This window comes from Rhineura floridana, chromosome 19 (assembly GCF_030035675.1).
Source record: "Rhineura floridana isolate rRhiFlo1 chromosome 19, rRhiFlo1.hap2, whole genome shotgun sequence".
Taxonomy (NCBI): domain Eukaryota; kingdom Metazoa; phylum Chordata; class Lepidosauria; order Squamata; family Rhineuridae; genus Rhineura; species Rhineura floridana.
The window spans coordinates 26,085,961-26,102,447 of NC_084498.1; the positions used below are offsets into that span (position 1 = coordinate 26,085,961).

General features: G+C 46.5%; 1 protein-coding gene across 5 annotated transcripts in view; it reads right to left on the reverse strand.

The window, feature by feature from the left end:
• Positions 1-16,487, reverse strand: part of MORC2 (MORC family CW-type zinc finger 2) — a 52,599-nt gene that overhangs the window by 3,401 nt on the left and 32,711 nt on the right. For 3 of the 5 annotated variants that reach the window (XM_061603227.1, XM_061603229.1, XM_061603230.1), the window contains 13 exons: positions 15,555-15,640; positions 12,050-12,190; positions 9,506-9,660; positions 8,869-8,997; positions 8,271-8,376; positions 6,542-6,671; positions 5,477-5,551; positions 4,977-5,384; positions 3,891-4,028; positions 3,084-3,138; positions 2,194-2,335; positions 1,032-1,223; positions 484-577 (listed from right to left, as the gene is read on the reverse strand). In XM_061603227.1, the coding sequence (XP_061459211.1) occupies positions 484-577; positions 1,032-1,223; positions 2,194-2,335; positions 3,084-3,138; positions 3,891-4,028; positions 4,977-5,384; positions 5,477-5,551; positions 6,542-6,671; positions 8,271-8,376; positions 8,869-8,997; positions 9,506-9,660; positions 12,050-12,190; positions 15,555-15,640 (1,851 nt within the window). Of the gene's footprint in view, positions 1-483; positions 578-1,031; positions 1,224-1,848; positions 1,943-2,193; positions 2,336-3,083; positions 3,139-3,890; positions 4,029-4,976; positions 5,385-5,476; positions 5,552-6,541; positions 6,672-8,270; positions 8,377-8,868; positions 8,998-9,505; positions 9,661-12,049; positions 12,191-15,554; positions 15,641-16,487 lie in introns of those variants that run through there. The other 2 variants (XM_061603228.1, XM_061603231.1) reach the window with 2 other exon arrangements.

The following is a 16,487-nucleotide window of genomic DNA, read 5'->3' on the forward strand; positions in this document are numbered from 1 at the left end:
GAACTGAAGTTTGGTGAAGGTGCTGACAGAGATCCCTATTTGCCACCACCCATCATTACAAAACTATGAGTCCCTGGAAGTGGAATGATTGTTGAATAAGTCTGGAATTTAGGTATCTCCTGTGGATGATGGACAACGTTTGGTTCAGGCACCCGGGTTCTGACTAAGGTTAATGCTTTTGTCATAAATTAGCACAAAATATAAGCACCAACCAACCCTTCCTCTCCTCTGTATGCCATGTTCAATTTAGAATTTGAGTGTTCAGCTCCTAATTTAGACGCTTTATAAACATTAAACGGTAACTATTATGGACGGCGATATAAGCACTGACCCCCAAAACAGTCCTAATAATGTCAATGTGACACTGAGCTAAAGGGGAAGAAATCTACGTCTCTTACAACTGACCGCCAGCAGCGTAGAGAATAAGAATGTTACCAATGACATCAGTTCACATCCTGCCCCAGCCAGAAGTGCAGGACTTACCAGAGGGAAAGCCGCCAACTCTTCTGAATTCATGGCACTCAGATCCTTCTTGGAGATGGGGAAATTTGGGGGCAGGAAGTACCGCAAGCAATTCCTACTCAAACAAACAGAAACAAATAGGCTAAGAAGAACAAGGCTATGTGTGCGCTGCAAGTCTGGAATTCTGTAAAAGCACACAGGAGAAGCACAGAATATTTCACAGAGTGCAGAATTCAGCTTCTAGGAAGTCTAATCTTCCCTCTTTTTATTACAAGAGCCAAGTTTTAAGTCCTTATGACTATGAAGAAATGCTTCCAAAGATTGTGCGGCAATGCTGGGCGAAGCCTCCACGAAGCCGGAATACCTTGCGTAAAGTTGCTCAGTTTGCAGTAGTTAATTAATACAGGTTTGCAGAACGCACAGATTATTAATTCACTTTGCACTTTATGCCCCAAACCAAGAAGGCTCCAGGGCACTTAAGAACAGGTCAGCTGCAATGAGGACACCACATCAACAACCAAGTATTAAGTCAACAGCTATGAATCAGCAAAGATAGGAAAGAGGCTCACCGGAGAGATTGGGCTAGCAAGTCCACCGTTTCGTGGCCACTGCTAGAAGCGGTGGTGTCTGGCTCGGTTCGGACACACTCAGAGGTGGAGGGTTTGGCTGCCACAACTTCCTGCTGCTGCTGCATGCCTGGGCTTCGCAGTTCTGGAGAGGGAGGCTTCATCAGCCGAACATCCTCACTGCCTCTCTCTACCCTGAAGGGAGTGACAGGCATGTCACAGGAAGTCTTTGCCGCTCCAAAAGACCCTAGAAGTAGTCTTGGCTACCTCTCCATGACCAACTGACAAGACAGACTGCTATTCTCTGGGTACGGAAGATGTTTTACACAGCAAGGTGAAACAACAAGCAGTTCAGAACACACAAAGGCCCAATTCGGGCATTCAGGTCTCTGACGTGATTAGGGGCCCATCTGCACTATGTATTTAAAGCAGTATTATACCACTTTAAACACTCAGGGCTTCTCCCAAAGTATTCTGAGAAGTGTCGTTTGTTAAGGGTGCTAAGAGCTGTTAGGAGGCCCCTATTGCCCTCACAGAGAGAGCTACAATTCCCAAGGTTCTCTGGTAAGAGGGACAGACTATTAAAGCATTCTGGGAATTGTTCTGGAGGGCAATGAAGGCAGGGATAAAATGGTGGGGGTGAGGCTAGAAAGCACATTCCTGCTCTCCCTCAATCAATTATAATCACGAGAAGGAATTAAACTCTACAACAATCTCTCTTAGCAGACCAGCTTATGGTGATGCAGAACCATGCAGCTATAATCTATTGAAACGGAGATGCTGCGAATTCTCAGGCATGATACAGAACCAAGCTACTTACTCTCAGGACTGGATGAATGCTGTGATTCTGCAGGAAAAAGAGCCACAGAATGCAACACTAGGTGCAGAATTCATCATCCGGAGAATCTCAGTTTCTTCACGTTTTATGGAGGAGGAGAAAAAGGGCGCTTGTATCAGGAAAGGACAGCCTCTAAGCTACATGGCAGGTTTTTAAACTTTCCTGTCTGTCTACATTTCCCTAGCAACAGCAGTGACTACACAACAATCCCTGCCGTACAAAAAGCTCTCTTCCAACACGGAACTTGCTTCCATCAGACATTGGCTAGGATGAGATGATGCCAGAGGCCACCACACCACCACCCGCATCCCAATAGGCAAAACTTACCAGCGATCTCTTGGAGTGGTATCTGTTGGGACATAATCAAACTTCACTTTCCAGCGGACTGCTTTCTTGCCCACCTCCACAGCTGTAACTCGGCCCGTGAACCACTCCTTGTTCACTCGGACTTCCACGTGCTGCCCTTTATCTGAGAAGCACAGAAGGGCAAAAGGCCGAAAGGCTAATATCAAGCATCGGTTTCCAAAATAAACAAGACTCTGGTGTCCTCTTTAAGGTCTTGTAAGAGCCCATCTCAAGATTCACTTAATATGGGATAACAGCCACAATAATAAAATTGGGAACGGCACAGAATTGTTTCAGTACAGGACTGAGGTTTAATATAGAACACAGGTTATATCTCTTAACGTGCAACATACTAGCCTGAGATACAGCTTGATCCCAAAGTTCAGTCTCATGCAGCTCTAAAGATTATTCACAATTAGAGGCATGAAGGCCCAGAAAAAAAACTTAAGCATTAGGGGAAAAAGCTTCCCTCCAGTTTTTTCAGGGAAAAAAAGTTGTCGCCCCGCCTATTCTTCCATCTCCCCACCCCCAAGGCCTTCACATCTCTCCTCACGATGCAACTGGCTACGTTCACAGAGCCTAGAGTAGTGGTTCTTAACCTTTTTTGGGTTGTGGCCCCTTTGAGAATCTGATGATGGACCTCCTCCCTAGAAAAATGCACGTAAAAGGCGCAAACAAAAGTTTGCACCCAGTTCACAGACCCCCTGAAGCCCAGGTTAAGAACCCCTGGCCTAGAGGATTGAGTTTAATCTGGATTATAATCTAAACTGATATTAAAGAGATGTGCCCCAACCCTGCAATCGGTATTTTGGAATTTTGCTCCTACACAAGAATCTAGCAGGTGTAGAGACCAACCTATTTATTTTTTTTACCTTTTTGTACTCTTTTCAGTTCTGCTAATTCCTCTTCCCCTGCACTTTCTGTGAGCTGAAAGCAGAGAGTTCAAATAAATTAAGACTCAGTATCAAGCTCTTTTACTAGCTAAAAAAAACAAGGACCCAACAAAAGGCAAGCTTTAGAATTGAACAAAACACTGTATGTGGGCATTTTCATTTGCACTCAAGCTTTTAGCTGGTGATAAACAGACAAAAGGTATTTGTGGAGTAAAATATTATTATATTGCTTAAATGCAACAGCCTTGCAGCCATTTAGCATCCAGAACAAAGCCTATAGAGTCTTTGTGCATGGCTGCAAACATGCATACCCATTTTCTATCAACTGCAAGCATTTCATGCAACCTGCACTGCGGGGTTACTTGAGTAATGACTGCACACAGACACACTGCACTGTGGGATCCCATTTGCAGACTGGCGTCAGGGTAAAGCATAGCAAAGGCAGGGAATTTCCAAACAGGAACATAAACAGTCATCAGTGACAGAAGGCGCCACCAAATGGGGACAGAAGCAGCTGCCTTATGACGAGTCAGACCATTGGTCTGTCTGGTCCAGTATTGCCAGCAATGGCTCTCCAGGGTTTCAGACAGAGAGTTTCTCCCAGCCCTACCTGGAGATGCCAGGGATTGAACCTGGGGCCTTCTGCATGCACAGCAGATGCTCTCTACCACTGAGCTACAGCCTGTATTGTTGGGTTAGGAACAGGGAGACTCAGGTTCAAATCCTAAATTTGCCATTTTTAATGACTGTGAATGGCAAAACTGGGCTTCCAAACTCCTCACTCACTTCCACCTCTACCTCATTGGAGTCCTCTTCTTTTACTGTCACATGTCTGCTGTGCTTCCTTTTCTCTTTCCTTGGCCCGATTTCCTCTTCCAACTCATCCTCTACGGTGCTAACGTTCCTCTTCAGGGAACTTGATGCCTGCAGAGATGAAACACCCCCCCCCAACAACCACAGGAATGTCCATTACTCCACAGACAACATGGGCGCACTTTCTTCATTTCCAAAAGGCGGGTATGCAGAAGTGTCAGCATTAAGCAGCTATATGAACAAAAAAAGCTGACACAGACCGTCGGGCCCATCTAGCTCAGTTCTGCCCACACTGACTGGCAGGAGCTGTCCAGCGTTTCAGGTAGAGCACATTACCTGGAGAGGCTGAGGGCTGAAGGTGGGGCCTTCTGCATGCAAAGCTGGTGACCGTGAGAGCCCAGCTGGGGCAGGCCAAAGGGAGCTCGCCTCGTCCAGCATCCCGTTCTCTCAACCGCTAACCAGTTGATGATGGGAAGCCCAAAAGCAGGACATGAGCACAACAGCACTTGCAATTCCCAGCAACTAGCACTCTGAGACACACTATCTTCAAAGTTTATGCATTGCATGAAGTATTTTGGTATTTTATAATTAAGCCACATTGGGTGCCTTGGCAAAAAGGCAGCATATCAATTTAATCAACCAATCAATGGCGTGTAAACTCTGCTGAAATGTTACAGTGCCTGAACATTTTTGGCAGGAATCCAGCGTGAAGCATAACATCTAGTTCTGCCTTTTAATCACCGCCACTGGAAGTCTAGAGTGGGCTCCCTGAATGCTCAAATCTAAAAGACTTGGTTTTTCTAAATAAACAAAACAAATAATCAAAGCCATCTTTGCCAACTTGGCGCCCTTCAGATGTTTTGGACTACAACTCCAATGCTCCCTGGGGCTGATGGGAGTTGCAGTTCAAAACATCTAGAGGGCACCACGTTGGCAAAGGCAAATCTAAAGCATTTTTTTAGGACTCACATAAACCTGTGTGAAAATGTAAGGGGTGGTGAGAGCGAGCGAGCGAGCGAGCGAGCTTCTCCCCCAAATTTTTAGAAAGAGGAATCTCACCTGGGGGTGCTTGACGAGTGGTGGTTTCCTTGGTGGAAGTTGCACCTTGACATATTTTGGGCTGGGGTCTCTAGGGTGGCTCTTAGAGTTCTGAAGAGGCATAGGGGGCATCTTCCCACCTGCTACAGGTTTGGACACAGGCCTTACAAAGGCGGATGTTGACCTCCCAGGTGCCACCATGTGAGGCTGTCCCCTGGAAAGGCTAGATTCTTCCCTGGGCACTGTGTTTTGTGGCTTAGAGCAGTTAATGGCTGGGCGAGGTGGGGGCTCCTTCTTCTGTTGGCTGGTGGACCTGCTGGCTGAGGGAGACGGCAGGGCCGTGGCCAGAGACCTGCTAGGAGCATTTCTAATCACATCCGGCAGAGGGGGAGAGCGTGGCCGTGGTGGCCTGCTCAGTGAGTCTGGGTTCTGCAAGGACAGAAAGAACCAGGTTAGCTCTTGCTAACTGCAGAGAGCACGTCTGCATGCAGCAGTGGGAGAGGAGGAGAGGGGGCACTCACCTCTAGCACAGGCCGGGTGGTGACGTCCAGGGGCAGCTTGTTCACGTCAGCCCGAGAATGTACGGGAGTCATTTTCTGGAGCAGAAGGATTGGAACCAGGGCATCATGTTACAAACGGCCTTTGCTTACTTGAAACCCTACTCCCTCAGCAAACAGTGGCCCAAATAGTGACCCTCTCCGTTCCTGGGAATTTTCAATAGTCCCCCTCCACTGACTCAGTGAAACCCCACCCAGGTTTAATCTTTTCAGACAGGCTACTGCAAAACTAAGGGATTAGTTCGCACACATATGTAATGTTGGCAGCTGAATAGGTGAATTAATAAGGAAAAATCATACCACCCTCCATGCAATGCAAGTATGACAGGCTCAAACGACACTTGCTGTTATGTAGGACTGAGCTAAAAATTCTCCATTTTAGGGGATGTAGAGCCACAAAAGCAGGTGAAGCCCCCTTGCATTTTTTTTTTGTGGGGAGGAGGCCTCCATTGCCCCTAGATTTTCCTAGTAGTCAGTGGCTGCCACTCCTCGGCTAGGTCCTTGCTCCAGAGGTCATGCAGTGATGTTCCAGGGATGGAGGGCTGAACATTGTTCCAAGGAGGTGAGAAAGCCGCTGGTAAACGTTCCAGGGTGGTGGAAGCTAGTGTAGCCCACAAGACCCCCAGAATTCTCTCCCTCCTCTGAAAAATAATCTGCAATTCCCTCCCCTCCCATTTTGCCACCTAAAAAATGGTGGAAACATTGGAGGCATGTGGGGAGGAGGGACATGTTTTGGTTTGGCCCTATTTTACAGTGAAGTGGCAAACATATATATAGGAACCAGCCTCGAATGCCTCAAAGCGGCCTGCGTGAACTAACTTCATGACAATTCTATCCAGCTGTGGCTCATTCACACATGCAAAGCATGACTTGACGCCGCAGTTGTCAACAGATGGATATGTGTGAGCTTGAGCACCCTTGCTACATACTGACAAGAGGCTCACTTTAAATAAACCACTGAATTGACGGGGCTTCTGGCGAAGGATGCAGCATCCTGCAGGTGTGGTAGGGTCCACCCTCCCAACTTGCCTGCATGGCTTTCAGCTTCTCCTCGTGCTGGCGAATCTTCTCCGTCAGCTCTTTCTGCTTGTCTTCGTGCGACTTCTCCTTCCTCAGCACGCACAGGGGAACCTTCTGCTTTTGCTCTGGAGCTTCACATCTGCGAGGGCAAAGAAAAAGACAGCAGGCAGGCCTCAACAAGGTGAAGAAAGAGTGAAAACATTTGAAAGGGCATAAAAAAGGACAACCCAGACCAAGGCTGGGACCTGCCTGCCCTGTCCAGAGTCTAAACTTCTAACATCATACACCCTCCTCCCTGTAACAAACAAAAAGACAAAAAAGAAAGGAAAAAGGATCAGTTCAAGTTGTCACACCCATGCTGCTGTTGCACTCGGGTCCTGCTTGCGGGTTTCCCATAATGGGCTTCTGGTTGGCCACTGTGAGAACAAGATGCTGGACTAGAAGAGCTACTGGCCTGATCCAGCAGCCAGGCGCTTCTAATGTTCTGGTTCATGCTGCCTTGATCACTGCATGATCTTTCAAAGGGAACCTGAACATCTGGGTCTGCAGGAATTTGTTTTTCCCCACAAGTCGTACTGTAGTGGCAAAATCAGAAGTGCAGGGTCCCTTCATGATAATCATAGCCACGCCCCCTCCAATGTTTTTTTTAATTCTGGGTTGAGGATGAGATCTTTGTTAATGCCTTCTCTGACAACAAAGACATCTCGAGCAGCCAAATAAGTATGAAAGGGGACAGTGTTAGTTACTGAGAATTTTCTCAGTGGCTCTTTCCTCCTTTTATTCTGATTAGCTTCAAACCGCAGAAAAGGACAAGCAAACATGTTAGAAGACTCTTCTCAGTGGCTAGCATACTCCCCCTTCATGTGGATTGACTCATAGGATGCTGGAGACATAGGGACCCTGCTTCCAGAAAAGTAAAGGTTCTAAGACCTCCAAGACTCTGAATGACTACACTCCTGCCCACAAGTGATATTTTGTTTCAGAGTGATCCCTGGAGGCACATACACAAGCATGGCCTTTCCCACTAACTGATGGAGGGCACCACTCCCAAGTTCCTAGGTGCTGGAGAAGAAATTGTACATTTACTCTCTCGACCCCTCCTTCCGGGCCCAGATGCACACACCAGTTCCATGCCTTCAATGCCTTACTCGCCAGGATAATTTGTACTTTATTCCACTGTAATTACATGGCAGGCCTACAACCAGGGCCAGCCCCTGTGAGCAGGCAGGGGGCGGGCGAGTGAGTGAGGTGAGCGGGTGGGGGGTGGGCACGGACAGCGGAGGGTGAGCAGGTGGGCACAGGTGGGCTGGCAAGCAGCTCCCTCACTGCGATCCGTGGCAGGCCCTGCCGCGGAAGCGAAGCGCTACTTCCCCACCATAACCTTTGGAGCTAGCCTTGCCGACAACATATGCTCTCTCGATGGCTCACAGAAAAGATAAACCCCAAACCAACATACAAATATCAAGACAACAGAAAGCAGCATATAATTGTTCTTCCTGGGAGTGGAAGAAACAAAACAGTTTAACGTGGATACATAATGAAAGCCAAACAGCAGATTGAGAAGCCGAGATGGTAATTATTTTTTTTAAAAAGGCTTGGGTCAACAAAAAGCCTTCACCTAGTACCAAATATACCAGGGACGGAGTACCTGTGGCCCTCTGGATGTTGCTAGTTTTAACAGATTGTCGTGTGGACGACTGAACTGAAGAATGCTCAGAGAGCTTCATAACAGACTCACCTGTCCTGTTCAGGATCAGGGTTTATGGAGCATACCCAGGCATCTGGAAAATCTTGCTCCACAGAGCTGAGCTGGAAAGGGAGGGTCCGCCATTTCAGACACACGTCTGTTGACACAACACACCGCGCAATCAGCAAATTGCAAAGCCTGCTGGGAAAAAAGCCCACCTGCAGACGAGGCCCACCTGAAGCTCTTGGGAATGCTACTGTGCATCAAGTATGCAATTGCTTTAACTGTTTTTATATATGCGTTTCTAAAAATACATTGCTATACTGTAAACTTCTTCAGGATACTTCAAGAGAAGCGAGTCATAAGTAAACTTTTAAAAGAATCACCCATTTTTTAAGACTGCAGATAAGAATGGTATATACAGATCTCATATGCTCATTGTATCTTTGCTTGCTATACTTGGCAACATCGTCAGGACAGGACTCGGCCCTCCTTCTATACAGAAGATCTCGGTTCCCAAGGCAGAGCTACAGGGGAAAATGGAGGAAGGGGCTTTTGTGTTGCTGCCTAAGCAGTCGCTGGTGGCTACGACAACACAGATTGCCCTTCCAACCCCGGGATGCTGGAATCTCAGCCCAGCCAGACTTACCACACTGAATGGTAGTGGGGATCTCCATAGCTCTCCGCCGCTTGTACCGCAATTCATTTGATGGAGGCTGATTCCAGTTAGCAGACAAATAGCCAAAGTCATCCCAGAACTTGCTTATACCTTTCTGAGCTGGAGGTTTTTGTAAAAAGAAAACATCAAGATGAGCAAACACGCTCATCCATGATGTGAAGTACTATTCACGGTCTCTTTCCTGTGCCGAGGATCTCCCTTCCAGGCCCAACACTCCCACTGAGTTGCAAGGGCTGCCTGAACCCTTATTCTCCACCCTCAATAATGGAGATCTTCTGATGGGGCACTTCTGGTGATCCCACATGCCCCTGAAGTTTGGCTGTCCTTTACCAGGGACCAAGACTTAAGCGTGGCACAACCCGCCCTGTGGAATGCCTTGCCAACAAAGGCTTGGCAGGAGCTGTTCCTGCTTGGTTTTAGACATCTTCTCAATATTGTATTATTCAGACAAGACTTTCAAACCTGAGATTCTTTGACAACCAGCGTTTAACTGAAGCATTTGCCAGTTTAAACTTTTTACTGCGTTTTTAAAAAATGTGCATATGCAACATTATGAAATGTGCAGTTGATAAATACTTGAATGAATGACTAGAAAGGGCCTTCTTACCAATCTCAACATCCTTCCAGTACTGAGCCAAATGTTCCCCCATCGCCCTCAGCAAGTGTCGATACTCTTTGGCATCCGCAAAGTCCTGCTTGTTGTGCGTTGGCTCCAAAACCAGGTAAGGGACGTCTACCACCCCTACAACTCCACCACATGCCCTTTGGGGGGAAAACACCACACAGTGACACACTGGCCTGGCCTGAGGAGACCGTACTGAAAGACTCCCACCCTCCCACTATGGCAAACATGAACCCGGTCCGGTTAAGAGTACATGGAGAGGAGCATTTTACAAAAGTTAAGGATGGCATAATTAAAAAGGCTTGATGCAATTGGAGGCTCCAGCAAACTGGTTCCCAAGGAATGAACAAAACTGGCTGTTAAAACAGCCGTGAGGTTTATTCACAGACAAAACATTCCAGGCAGTGACGTGCATTATGGGGAAGGGCTGTAACTCTGTGACACGAGCATCCACTTTGCATGCAGAAGGCACCAGGAGTCTCCAGGGAGGGCTGGGAGAGAGACCCTGGAGAGTTGTTGCCAGTCAGTGTAGGCAACACTGAGCAAGATGGACCAATGTTCAGCACAAGGCAGCTTCCTATGGCTAGTTATTGCTGTGTCACAAAGAATCATAGAACAGTAGAGTTGGAAGGGGCCTATAAGGTCAGTGCAACCCTCTCCTCAGTGCAGGAATCCAACTTAAAGCATAGAGTAAGAACATGCATTGGTTTCCATTAACCATCAGTTGCACACACACATCTCTGGGCAACACAGACAGATGGTTCCCTGAAATAATGTCCTCCTAAAAGGAAATTGTTGTTGTTATATGCCTTCAAGTCTATTACAACTTACGACAACCCTATAAATCTTTTTATATATATATATATATTCATAGGGTTTTCATGGTGAGGTGTTCAGAGGTGGTTTACCATTGCCTTCTTCTAAGCCTACGGCAGCTGGTATTCCCAGGCGGTCTCCCATCCAAGGACTAACCAAGCCTGACTCTACTAAAAAAAGAGTGCTCCAACAAGTTAATTTCTCTGTCAACACCTATACACTGCATAGAGCAAATGCTCTCTGCCAAGTTGTAAATATGGTCAGTTTAGCACTATGGGCTCCTGCTGGGAAGGGTGGGATATAAATCAAATAATAAATAAATAAATGATCCACACTCCTCATATCGACTCTGTCAATTTGCCTTCTCTTCTTATGAACACTGCACTTCCCTGCCTGGAATCTCTGTTTCCTTGAGGTCTGAACTCTGGGAAGCTGGGTTCAGGGCACCCTATGACAATTTAGAAGCTGTAACTCAGCACATAGATGCAAAGCCCACAACAATGGATTAGTTACTCTTAACAATATATTTAATAACCCGCATGCAATCAGAAGGAAAAGAGAAGTTTTCCTTTGAATGTATATTTCTGCTTTCAGGCTTCCTACTGGGGCACCTGGTTGGACACTGCGAGAACAGGATGCTTGACCAGATGGGCCTTTGGCCTGATCTAGCAGCCAGGCTTTTCTTATTTTTATGGATGTAGATTCTAATTTGAATCTATAACTAAAAGAGAACTAGGAAGAGGTAGATTCCCCCTCCCTCCAGATTTGAAAGGGTTGTGACATTTGGCTACACTGCATCGAAGAGACAGTTTGGGGGGCAATGGCTGGAGAATCTAGCTGGGTTATCAGCAGTGCAACTCTTAAATATTGCACTCCTTATCATGGGATTTGACAAAATCATTCCAAGGAAAAGAAAGTCATTTGTTAAGCATGGCAGTTTGGACCTTTTGGGGCAGCTCTTCAGTTCTCTCCCCATCCCTACATTAAGGGAAACAAAGGAAGCTTGCAAGGGTTCAGGAGGAAGCTGGCCAACAGATGGGGTACTCCGCTTACTGAGTGGCTTTACAGAACTGGGGTGGAAGCCGAGCACCGGAGGCAGACAGTGAGATGTAGCAGAGGATAAGAGAGAATCTGCTTCTGAAGGAGGAGGGGAAAAGCTTAGCCTTTGTTTGGAAGCCAACTAACTGAGGGATCCAACCAACTTCCGGGGCTGTGTGTATTCCATGATGCTGGTTGATCTCACATTTCATTTTAAAAGTTTCTAGCCCTCATGGCTTCAAAGGTCGATTTGGAGGTATGCGAGAGGAAGCTAAGATCTCCAAAGGTCAAGAGTGGCGCTTCAATGCCCTGCACAGGCCCTCGCCCCTTTCCACGAATGACAAAACTAGAAAACACCAAGGAAGTAAGAACGGAATAAAGCTTGCAGAAAAATAATAAAATGCATTAGCCCGATTTCCATTTACAAGTTGCAGAATTTTGATTGCCTGGGCTTGGATTTTTTTTCTTTTTTAAAAAAAGTAAAGAAGACTCACAGCCCCGCATAGATCAAAATGGTTCTAGAAGTGGAGGATTAGGGGATGGTCAAGCCTCACATATACGGGGGGAAAAATCCAAGTTTTCCATAACAGGAAATAGGCCGATTCACTTTACTGTAGAAAGAGGTCCTCTGTTCTTAAGGCAAGAGTTAACCGGAGGTCTCTGCAAAGAACTCACATGCCACCCTCCAGCTGCGGGCCCACCTTCTCATACATCTTAATCAGTCGGCTGCAGTTATAGACAAACATCCCATCCAAGTGCCGCTGCTCTATGTTCACGCCAAATATGAAGGTCAGCATTTTTGGCTCCTTCAAGGCTCTGTGACAAAGATGTAAAGAACCAAAGTCAAGGAAAACCTAGCGCTGTTCTGATAAAAGACACCAGCTGAGTCTGGAAGCCCATCGACACAGAACAGGGACACTCAATAGTTCTTGGTGCTTAGGACACACAGATCAAATGCTTCCAACTAGTGAAGGAAATATATTGTGGATACCTGCTGAAAGTAAAATGACAGGTTAATTAGCTGTGTGGATGAGGAAAGGGTGAGCGTGGGCAGATGAGGGCCTGCCCATGCATGACAAGAATAAATGCTTTTTGCTAAATTATTATTTATAAAATTCATATTCTGCCAGGTGGCAAGCAAATGATAAAGCACCAAAGACATCTTAAAAACAATTCCAATACAGATTCAGACAAGGATAAGGCAGCTACTTAAAAGGCTTGTTAGAAGAGGAAGATCTTCAGTAGGCGCCAAAAGGACAGCAAAAGCAGTGCCTTTGAGGGGAGGGAATTCTAAGGGGGAGGTGCCACTCATTTTATGATGAAAATCTTTGAAGCGCAGGACGCTTACCGGGTTTCCTCTGTGCAAGACTTGTTCTGTCGCAAAAAGCCTATTCGCTACATTGCTCTATTACATGACACTATGTTTTGGGGGAATCTCAAAGACTATCTCCATATTCTACGTTGGCCTTTACAGATCAGAACCATTAATGTTTTCCCCCTATTGATGTCTCTCCCATTTTCCTGGAACTGTGTGTCAATAAACTGCTCTTGACACCACCCTGAGCAAGAGTGAAAACATGTTCTCCCTTACGCTCTATGTTGTTATCTCCTTTTTCCTCCTCTACGTTGCCTGATATTTGGAATAAGTGGAAGTGCTCAATATTTGACATTCCAGTCCTCCAGGAACGAAGCTCCTTTTAAGGAAGGCTTTTTTAAAGGTGAAACTGTCCAACTTTGCTTTGCTATGGATAAACTTTCAAGCCTGTGCCTTTGCTTTATGGTGAAACTGACTAGCATGAACCTTTGCTGTGGATAAACTTTCAAGCCTGTGCCTTTGCTTTATGGTGAAACTGACTAGCATGAACCTTTGCTATTGATAAACAAACAAGCCTGTGCCTTTGCTTTATGGTGAAACTGACTAGCATGAACCTTTGCTATTGATAAACAGACAAGCCTATGTCTTTGCTTTAAGGTGAAACTGACCAGCCTGTGTTTGCTATGCATAAAGTTTCAAGCCTTTGCTTTGCTAGGGTGAAACTGACCAGCCTGTGTCTTGCTATCAGTAAACTGGCCAGCCTGTGTCTTTGCTTTGCATTAAAGAGATCTCTTGCTTTCTCCCAGGGCTGGGGAAGGAAGGATCCAACATGATTCACAGGAGGAGCATGAGGGGGAGTGAGTGGGTGGGTGCTGGGTAGGCACCCTTTAAAACCCCTGTTGAAGCTGTTCCCACCATCTATGAGCGGGTGTAGGAACCTATCCCTATTCTTTCAATGTTATTCCTACCTCTGGTACCCAAGTTTCTGTTAAAAAAGTAATGTCCAGACATGCATCTACTTTGTTACATCAGGGATTAGTGTATCAGGATTGGCCAGGTCCTATTTCCTACTTTGAATAATCACCACCTCTGCCTCTGGTCTATACTCTTCATGTTATTATGCAAGCATCTCATGGATTAATAGTCTGCTGCTTCACTGTGATCCAGACTCATTTCTAACTTAGGTAAATGGAATAGGAAGCTAAGCATTAGGGGAATGATAAACATTGAGCAGGTAAAGCAATGTCCTTTCGACATGCGTTCAACAGTTGGATCAATACAGTAAAAAGCAGACTATGCCATTATTATACTGGGATCCCGGGGAATGGGAGATTGTCCCTTAACCCTGAAGGTTCCTTCTGGTCTAGCAAGAGTATGTCTGGCCCTTCCCAAGGCAGGTAGGGTCATGTGACCTAGAACTCTTTTTGTGCTGTCACTCAGAAGGCTCAGCCTCAGTTCTGCCCCATTGCCATGTGTGAGATGAGAGTGGTTGCGTGAGACTAGATGGGGGGAAATGACTGTAAAAAAAAAAGGAAAAAGCCAGGACCTCCCCTGGGAAAGCAGGCACGGGGTGGACATACACACAGAGCCCTTTAGGATGAATTAGTAACATAAATGCCAATTCTAAGACAATTGCCTGAAAACAAAGAGCAGGGTTGGATGCCTCCCTCTCACTAGACCAGAAGAAATCTTTAGGGCAAGCAACCAACCTTTCATTCTCTGTCCAGCCAGAGGAAGCATACAAACATGTTACATATCTAAGCCACTCCCTCTTACAGGGTGCACCATGTAGGTGGCAGGATGTGCTGTGGCACTCTTCTGCCAAAACCCATCTCCGCCAAGGTCATCTTGTCAATTTTGCAGTGCCTTGTAGAAGAGTCTGGGGACACCTACGTAGCCGCTCTACGCATCTCTCCTAGTGGAACATTAGTGGAAAGAGCAGCGGAAGCAGCCGCTGCCCTGGTGGGGTATGCCATGATGTTGAGAAGCATGGCAAGGTGAGGTTTTCTGCACACGCAATTTGGATTATCTTGGCCAGGCCCGGCTCCAGCAAAGGGCCAGGTGGGGCACTGGCTGGGGGGTTGGGACCTCAGAGAGGCCCCTCACTGACCCCAGCCCAAGGGGGTAAGATGGGGACTGAAGACAAACAAGCGTGTAGCAGAGGGAAGGTGAGTGAGTAGTGTGAGCCAACAGGCAGCGCCCTGGGTGACCCAGAGCCATCCCGGACCAGCACCCCCCAGCCTAGAGGAAAGGAAGGCCTTGCGGTAGCAATGCCGAGGCCTCCCACGAAATGGCTTACGCAGGCTGCTGCCTGCCACTGCCCACTCTCTGCCTGATCTCGCCTGCCCGCCTTCACACCACCACATAAGCCTGGAGGAAAGGGCGGCACCACAGTGGCGATGCTGCGGCCTCCCATGAAGCAGCTCCAAGGGTCACCTGCTTGCTCACTTGCACTGCTCGCTCGCCTTCCTTCCGCTGCACGCTTTCTTTCCACATCTTCTCCCCTTGGGCTGGAGCCAGTGAGGGGCCCCTCTAAACTCCTGGGCCCCTGGCTAGTGTCCTGCCTGGCCAAGGTAATCCAAATTGTGCACGCAGAAAATCTCAAATCATGAAACCTGCATGAAGTAAAACAAATTTGCACAATTGCTGGTATTTGACACAATTTGTTCTGTCATGTTCCTCTTCTACATGATTTATTTTGGGTTTATGGGACATGGAGTGGGGCAAAGAGCTATGTGGGACTCTGAAATGCTGCTTTCTAATGGCTCAAAGTGTTGTCCAGCCACTCCTTTGGAACGGCAAGATCCTTTATGGCCACTTATTTGGAGAGAAAGAAAGCAAGTCCTGAAACTCTGTGCCACTCACCGATGCTTTGCCTCCTTGATTCTCTTCTTAACATCTGCCTCTCTGCGCATGGTTAGCGCCATGTCCTGGGCTTGGCGGAGCATGACCTGCAGAAGCGAAGCAGTCTCAAATGGACAGGCAATCTTAAAAAGCACTACCTAAAATTAGTGTTTTTCTAAACAGTTTCTTCCTAATGGTCCTAAAACACATTTCTTTTAAGGAGAACAGTGGTTGGACAGACTACTTTGAAAAAAAATTAATATGAAATAAATTCATACGATATGTGCAATATCATACTTATAAAGTCCACACATATATTAAAAACACAAACATTCCATTTTCCTATTTTATCACAAGTTCCAACATCTCAAAATTATAATCCACTGGTCTTTTAATTAATTGCCCTATTATTTTTCCTTCTTGATTTACAGCGGCACCATTCTATTAAGCTTAAGTACTCCATGTCGTCTGTTTCATTAGTTATTTGACATAAATATTGTGTCACAGGTTTCCATATTTCACAAATATTTTAAAACTTCTTTTCGTCTGATAAGCGGTGGTGTTACATTAGAGTATCAAAACTTTGCGAAGGAATAGTTGTTCTCACCGTAAACAGTGTTTCTTCATGGATGACAAGAGGTCTTCAAGCGAGTAATGTAGCTCCCCCTACAGCTCAGAGACAGGAAATGCTTCAGCAAATAGTTTCGCCCCTCCCCTTTTGTTGAAGCTCAGTTCATTTCTGGCAAAAGCCTGAGACCAGCCTCAACAGAAACCTCAAGGACCAAAACACAGTATGCGAGTAAGAATACTGAACCATACCACAGTGTGTTAGGAACAAGATCAGCTGATCATCAGCAAATAAAGTTATAGTAGAAAGGAATCACGGCACTCACTGACTCAGTCCCAGCCACCGGAATTTACAAAGGCACAGAATGCTAAAAGGGTGGGCCTTGG